We start from the raw sequence: 8,865 nt of genomic DNA, 5'->3' as shown, positions 1-8,865 counted from the left end.
TTCTACGATATTTTGAAGAGCTGTTTTTACTGATTCTGAAAACCTCACTGACTCTTCTGCCGCAAGATCCACAAAACATTCTTGCAGTACTAATAATATCTGTGGACTTAAGAACCATTGCAATTATCAACTTGGTCTATTCTGCCTGACTTCAACAGGCCACTGTTGCAACAACACTCGAAAAACTGGAGGAAGCATTTAAACGCTCCTTTCGTTATCATCAACAAGAACGTGCCCAGTGGAAAAACCTGTCCCTCTTCTTTCTCAAGAGAATGTTTTAAAACTTGGAAAATCTTCGAAAGGCAATGTAGAGAAGCTACGTTGCCATGTAAGTGGAAAGACCAGCATGAAACTGGCATATCTTAATCGTCTCGTAGTTTTCCCGGATGTTTTACTTTTGACAGCTTGTTGAAAACTCCCGTCCATATCCGCTCGCCCCTCCCCATTATCTTTCCCTCACAGCAACTTTAAGATAGTTGGTCACACGCAACGTAACGAAATGGATTCTATTATAAATTAATTACTTATAAAAAAGAATCCTTTTCCGAGTTTCAGCCGACGTTTTTCATAACGTATTCTGATACATCATTCAAAAGTTAAGACTGAGACGAAGCTTTTTCAGATTTTTAAGGGACTGTAGCTAATATCCATGTGGAAACAATTTCCAGTGACGTTGCCAAGTGATCGTACGTTTCCATTTTTCACCAGCGAGCCAGGTCACTTCCAGCACAATCAAAAGTAAAAATGTAAATTAGGAATAGATCAAAACAGCAGAAGACCCGCGTATTTCTATAAGCATTTCCATATTTCGCCGAGGAAGATTAATTTTTCCTTTATTAGGTAAAGAAGTCAAGTGTCTAAAAACTAAATATCAGATCTGGCAAAAAATTTACAAGCTGAACAACTTTCGTTTGATTTTTTGGACAAGTATGTCCTTCAATTATATCTATAGGCTACCAGTAATGCTGTCAAAGCCCTAAAACTCCCGAGGGCCGCGAAAAACGATGAATGGCAGTCATGGGGGGATAATGGTGGCCTTCATTCTGAACACATCCTTGGAATCAAAGGGCAAAGTCCGCCTTTATGCTCGCAGAGGTCATCGTCGAGGTTGCATGAACAAATAGAACTTTTTGATTTATCTAGCGTACATTCTTTAAGCTTCCACAAGACAAATTTTCCAAATGTGTAAAATAGAGGAATGAAAATGTTATAAATCATATATAAATATATATATATATATTATATATATATATATATATATATATATATGTGTGTGTGTGTGTGTGTGTGTGTGTGTGTCTGTATATACTGTACATACACACACACACACATATATATATAATGTGTAAAGAAATAATATACATAATTAACAAGTAATAATAACCTTAAAAAATTATCAAGAAATTAACACGCAATTGTACAAATACCTAAATGAACAGATAAATCAATAACATGTTTGTTCGAGTGCCTCAGGCAACAGAACTCAAACTCAAGACAGAAGGGCCAAGGGACAGGCACTATGGCGCGGGCCAAAATTTGAAGGCGTACGTTAAGTGGGCCCACTCAGCGTAATGTAATTTATGTGCCACGTGACCATTTTACCAGATGTCGCGTGAACTAAATATTTGAAAGCCCTGATCTCAGCGGCAGTTCATCGTAGCTAAACTGATCGAGTCTAAAGCTTTTCTGTTTTATTTTCTTTCGGGAACGTAATTAACAGTTATCGAGTACCTTACTCTGACTTATGGAACATAGTTCATCTATTGTAAACAAATCCTTCCCAGGACTAGCATCGTGCATGCAGGCAGAGCTGATTTCGGCTCTAGTTTTACCAAGTGCATAAGGGGCACAAATCCTAATGAAAACACGCACTGAGCGTTATAAAAATGATCCCTTTCAAGAGGGCTCGCCCAGCATTTCATTAGTCTAATGCCATGCACGACCCCTCTGTCTCTCTTCGCAACACGATTTTATAGCAAATACTGCTACTGAAACAATTCTGACGGCCGGCATCCTGGTGTATTCAGAAAGTTACGTGAATGAGAATTCCTGACCGTTCACAGAAATTTCCTTTCGATAGGCTTGCTGTGGAGAGCTATATCTTTCTGATACAGACCCTTCAAATAGAAAAAAACATAGTTTATATACATACGTACATACCTATATATGTAATATATATATATATACACACACACGTATAGGCTATATATACACATACACACACACACACACATATATATATATATATATATATATATATATATATATATATATATATATATATATATATATATATATATATATATATATATATATATATATATATATATATATATATATATATATATAGAGAGAGAGAGAGAGAGAGAGAGAGAGAGAGAGAGAGAGAGAGTGGAAGTTAATATATGTTCCAAATATGTTAGTTGAACTCAATAGTGGTTAATGTAGATTCTGGAACAGAGAGAGAGAGAGAGAGAGAGAGAGAGAGAGAGAATTAAAAGAAGCCTTATGACCATAGAAGCTCTGCCGAGTTTGACTGCTCGCTGTTCAGACTTACAGTAGAGGCCCGTTGTGTCGACAGCCAGTGACTGATAAGGACGGGCTCCATCTGAGTTTTAGTTTGAACTTTGACGTCGAAAAAGGCTGTCAAATTAAGTTGCCAAGACACAGTGGCAAATCAAGCATTCTGTAGCAATGACTAAGAAGCAGTGAGAACTTTTCGTTTCGAGCTTAAGTCGGGCAGTGCGTTTAGTGCCCACGATACAGCCGGTCAAGGAATTGTACCCAGGAGTGGTTCGAAAGGTCTCTCGGCATGTTCTTATTAACAGGATATTGAGATTCGTTTCCTCTGCGTAACCTTCGGAGATATAAAAATTACCGCAAAGTACCAGTGATGTCTATTAGAAAAGAAAGAAGACATTTAACAAATGCAACGAGAGTCGTTACATGAATGTCGTAGCAATGCAAAATGGTGACTTGAAGATTCTAGAAGTTTTGTACATAATGGAACTCTTGATTTTCGCTCAATGTCCAGTCACAAATATTTTGCTTTAAACAAAAGAATTCAAGATGAACAGGTAAGAATAACTAATTTCTTCTGTCATTTGTGATATAACACTTATTCATGACTTACTGATTCTTAGGTTAGCAATATATTCAACTCATTGTTTAAGATTGGGTAATTTCTCCTAATATGCTCGAACCTTCCAAAAAGCAATTAATTGTAAGATAACTGCTGCTTTGGAGCCACCTTTCTCGACTGTCAAAATAAGAATCATAGAATTGACTCTATCAACAATTTTCTTTCTGTTCAAGGCAGAAGAGGAAAATCTCTTTTCTCCCACACAGATTTTTTCGTCCTTTCTAGTGAAAGGTTCTACGTCGAGCAGTAGCCTACCTGAGAAGTTTAGTGTTTATTAAGAAGCTTTAGCTACTGTCATTGAACACCAACTTCAAACGGCGAAGCAAAGGAATTTACATGTTGAAACAGATCATGATGAAGTCATATTGAATTCGTAAATATAAAAAAAAAGTTGCCGATGTTACATTTAGTAGCTTTCATGCACTGGAATTTTTGTAAGGTTCAAACAGCTTTTGTTATGTGACATTGCAAAGAGATGGAGGGCATTAATGAATTTTACCTGGCACGATTCATACCTATATCTTAAACAGTTTTACTTCGATCAAAAATCTTAAATCGGCGAAAAACGGTAAAGAAGGGAAAAGTTTGGGGCTTAACTGACTAATCTGTCTTTTAAAGGACTAAAAAGAATCCGAACGCTTGGTAACTGAGTTAAAGAAGCTACACAAACCAAACTATGGGCTAAGATTACTGATTTTCTCGGAATGAATGTAGGAGTTGGTGGTATGACGGGTTCTACAAGCTTCATTAAGCTCAGTGGATTAAATGTCCGAAATAGCACCTATGGTAAAAGAGACGATGCCATAATTGATAGCAATAACAGGGTGGATATGACAAAAAAAAAAAAAAAACTGAAGACACTAGGCCAAGAAATAAATTGAACACCAAAACACAACGCCAAGAATAAACAATTCTGTGTTCAAGTTAAGTTTGATACGCACAGTATGGATTGAAGTGGGACGCTGAATCATATTCTCATCAAACACATCGAAGTTACGACTGGGTAAGGAAACAGAGAAATAGACATTAAAATGTGTCTGAGACAACGCACTTGACCAAGTTATGGACTCCTGTTCCGATAAACTCCCAAGATAAAAACATGCATAGGAGAAGAGATGTACTGGAGATGGTCAGTGGTGAAAAATATGACAAAAATGGGTGAGATAACACAACCAAAAAGAACTTATAAAATAGGAAAGAAATCCAGTGGAGTTTCACAACAGCAGATATAAAGCAGTTAGAAAATAAATTACAGCTAAGTTCATACATATTCAAGGTAATCCTTGGGTATAAGGTATCTCGGCAAGATATGAAGGAAGAATAATCATTATAGTTCTCAATACCCCATAATTTAAGTACAGTGTGAAAATTTTAATCTGACAAGGTAGTGTCATAAGACGTAGTATAAAATTCAAAAGCTGTGGGTCAGTGTGTGTGTGTGTGTGTGTATGTGTATTTCAAGATAAAAGATCCATGTTTGGGGTCGTTTCAGCTCACATCCAAATCAAGTAAGCTTTGCAGCCTAAAGTCGTACAAGTATACCCTTGCATTCTGAACTTTGCATTTCATCTAGAACTAGCCTAATATTCTGAAATGACCATTTTTGGTTTCCTAAGTTGATTTTGAGATGGGGATAGCAATATAGCATGAAGAAACTGTGGTTCATACAGGCCGTGTTGGTTTACTGGAGTTCCAGGTAAATGATTCATTGCGTGATCCTGATTTGATAGTTAATTGGGAGTGGCTCCTTGTTTAAACTGAGCAGTTTATGGGACCTGAAGATGGCAATTCCCCTTACAGAAGGAGACATGCTGGTTCTAAAGCTGTTTCAGTTAAACAAAGGTTTGTGGCTTCCTCATTTTTCTAGAACAACGATGTTGTTTAAAATCCGATGGTCTTTAGCGATGCGTCGACGCGATAAATATCTTGATAAACATGGAGGTGCCTGTAGAGAGGAGTACAGTAAAATGTGAATATTTTTCAACTCTGGAGGACAGTTATTGTTAGCGTCAGCCGCGCGTGTTGACATAATAAGAAAGCAGCATGTCCTGAACAAACGTTCACAACATTCTTGATTGTTAATATTTATTAATAAAGCGATTTTAGATGCCAATGTCATTCTCAACCGCCAAATTCGAAACTTTTCGCTTCGATCACTGTTGCCAGAGGGGCGTTTAGTTTAGTCTGATTGACTGATTAATGATATTGAGGTATTGGCTACATATTTCCATTGCGGATACTTCAAAATACAGAATAATTTATCGTCAATAAGCACGGCTGAACTCGATCTGGGAAGTTAGTCCCACTATCTCTCTATCTTAAAGTTACTCGAGTGTTACTTCTCTAGTGAACGTGGCGTAATCGAAATTAACACGCAAGAATGCCTCTACAACGATTTTCACGAAATTTTCATACAACACAGAACACATACTAAGATGGCCGTCCGTCAGGGCTTAAGCCATATATATCTTTAGCATGGAACGCCTGTAAATGCACTCGCTATATAACTGCTCTCTTCACAAGTTAAATCCACCTTGATCTTTCCACCGTGTTCCAGAGTGAATTAAGCCATCTATATAGCATTTTATTTAATACGGCTGAAGTTCCGTATAAATCGTAAGTTAATCTGTGTGGATACGTCTGACAATTTCTTGATTTCATGATGAAAATGTATAATTCTAAATAATTATGATTAATATAAATGACACTTAAAAAAATACGATAATGAATGACGGTATGCAATACAAAAGACTCGTAATTATTGACACGAAACTTGAGCAAATGAACGGATATGCGTGAAGAACCTTGCAACTGGAATTCATGTTGTAAAAAATAATGACGGGTGAAAAACGTTATGAGGAATTCAGCTTCTGCATATATGGTTTTCATGTTGACCCCAAAATCTCAATATGATGTACAAGTATTCCTCTACATTAGTAGATTATGCATTCATGTATAGTGGAGTATCAGGTTACCATGGCATTGCAGTAATTTCATTTCTTATTGAATGAAATGTCATTACCAGGCGCATATTATGTAGAACTGAATCTGGTCAGAACTTGGGTGTGTCACCAGCAATGACTTTCAAGGCAGCATAAGCACCCTTGTTCCCGGGGCTATCTGCAAGAGCAGGGTCATGGACAAGCAACCTTTTCCTAAAGTTGAATGCACCTTAGGAGGCTGGTGTGAACTAAGGGAATAGTAACATTGATAATCTACTGATCATCAAACTACTGAGTTAAGGAAGAACTCTTTCGCGAAAATTCTATATGTTCCTCCGTCAGGTACCCATGCACAGAAGGTTCAGCCCCTTACATATATACAAGCCTATTCATACCCATTTTCAAGGGCTTTTATCCTATGACCACTAGCCGATCCAGAAAAATTTCATGGGGGCCGGGCACCAATTTTCATATACATATTGTATATATATATACATATATAAGTATATATGTACATACATATATATATATATATATATATATATATATATATATATATATATGTATATCTATACTATACAAATTTATAATAGAGAGAGAGAGAGAGAGAGAGGGATATTGCTTGCATTTTATTTAGAATTCAGTAGTTGATATCTGAAGTATTTACTCATCGTTAGAATATTAGATGCGATGATTGATAACCTATAAGCATTTTGGGATGTAGATTACCATAATGTTAAGTGCTTGAAATACTATTATATTCGAACAGAAGAATGGCGAGACAACATTACCCGCGGAATAAATACAATAGTTGTAAGTTACTTTAAAATTTTTTGTACAAAGAAAAACTAAATATTCGCCAGTTTCTATCAATCAAATTATCTATTCAAACTACCAGCACATACATACTACACGGAGATGCTGCCATGTTTCTTCTTGTTAGTTAGTTGTATGTTGCTGATATAATATTTTCAAGCATATATTTTTTATACACAGAATTTTTGTGGCCACTGTTTGTTAGGGTATTTCTGTATCTTCAATATTATTATTTTGTCATTATTTTTCATGGGGTGGCAGGTGCCCAGGTAGCTTCGCCCTGTATCCGCTAGTGCCTACGACTATAAAGGGGTTTTCGTTCTGCTATTCCATTTTGACACCTCGCGTTATACGCGCTTTAGCCCTGCGTATGATCCAGCTGTGAATCTCACCCTTATACAGACTTACATGCCCGGTCAGCAACCACAGTACATTCCACGATGATGTTCTAGTTGATAAACACTTCCGTTATAATCAAATGCTTTATCAGACTTGCGTTGCATTTTTTGCATCTCATATTCTTACTTGTATTTTTAATCACTTCATAATTTTTAAAATTCTAGATACTTCTTTTATTTTCTCCAAAATACTAAACTTTGTCTAGATATTTTCCTAATTAATGTTTTTCCATTTTTTCAGCTGTTTTTTCCTTTTCTTTAATTTTCAAATTCTTCCTTCGGTCACTGCAAGTCTTCTTTAGTTTCACCAGCCAACACTATGATCGATAGGCTTCTGTGATTCTATATATCTTCATTCATAACCGGAATTGCTCACATACCATTCATTTCCGCGACTTTCGTCATTCCATTTGTAGTCTTCAGCCATCACGAGTACATATACACCCAAGTCTCTCAGACCTATTTATAAGTTTATATATATATATATATATATATATATATATATATATATATATATATATATATAATATATATGTGTGTGTATATCTTTCTCTTGAGTTATTATTACTGCTATTATCTGTACTTTGTCATTAAATTCTGGGAATATATTACTTACGAACAAAGGGCTAATTTTAGATGCAATAAATGAATTACCGTTGTCCCAGACACGTGCTGTTACTGACAAAACCCGGCCATTAAAACCATCATCCGGCAAACAAATACAGCCCTTGAGTCGCCCCTTTAATTCGGCCCCACCCCCCTTCCTATCGCCCTAAAATTTCTGGTCACATCACGGAGGACAGTGCCAGAGGCGAGGCATTGGCATAAGAAGATAAAACGTGAACTCGCAGGTTAAGAAAAAGCAACGCACCTCGAGACACGTTCGATCCGCCGAAGCCAAAGCAACGCAAACCGGAAAGCCTAATGCCAGGTGGAATGGCTCCTCTGACATCGAAAGCTTGGCGTCACAGGGTCTTTGACTTGAGTTTTCTCTTCAGGCGTCATTATACGTTCGGATCGTCTGCGGTGGAGATGTGATGTTCATATCGAACTGTTTAACGTGCAATTTTACAGAGCCCGTAATTACGTTATTTCTGCATTATCTCTTTTTATTTTCTTATTTTCAACGATTTTTCTTCTACACCATTTCTGCCGGAAATGAGTCGTTACGGAGTATTGTTAATATAAAGCAGAAATTATCCCCTTCGCTTGCTAATGACAGTTCGTACGCTAATGTAATCAAAATAGCTATATTATAAAGGAACGAACACATCTCATTTTGAAGAAGGATTGCCAGTATGTTCAAAAACATCATTTCAACCGACAGTCCTCCAAACCACATCTTGACCATTAGCATGTCTTAACATAGCCAGGAGGGTTGGCCTCCCAATCCCGCCCCCCCCGATTCCTTTTCATTACCATCCTTCATTTTGTTGTCCTATCGTGCCTTCTTATTCCACAACCCCCTACCGCAATCTTCCTACCACAAAAAATGCCTGGCACTTTTTAGTCTTTGGAGAGTGTACATCGCACTGAGTATACTCATGAAAAACTAATTCTGTTGCTT

The 8,865-nt window shown here is 36.9% G+C and overlaps 1 protein-coding gene across 1 annotated transcript in view; it reads left to right on the top strand.

Annotated features, from left to right (window-relative positions):
• Window positions 1-2,564: 2,564 nt before the first annotated feature.
• The window catches only part of LOC136838875 (uncharacterized), a 36,683-nt gene continuing 30,382 nt past the window's right edge, over window positions 2,565-8,865 (top strand). Inside the window, 1 exon segment of the mRNA XM_067104539.1 lies at window positions 2,565-3,077. Coding sequence (XP_066960640.1) covers window positions 3,070-3,077 — 8 coding nt within the window. The 5' untranslated portion in view covers window positions 2,565-3,069.

Source organism: Macrobrachium rosenbergii, chromosome 5, assembly GCF_040412425.1.
Source record: "Macrobrachium rosenbergii isolate ZJJX-2024 chromosome 5, ASM4041242v1, whole genome shotgun sequence".
Taxonomy (NCBI): domain Eukaryota; kingdom Metazoa; phylum Arthropoda; class Malacostraca; order Decapoda; family Palaemonidae; genus Macrobrachium; species Macrobrachium rosenbergii.
The sequence above is the reverse complement of the archived record's forward strand: the minus strand, read 5'-3'. Positions and strand labels throughout refer to the sequence as shown.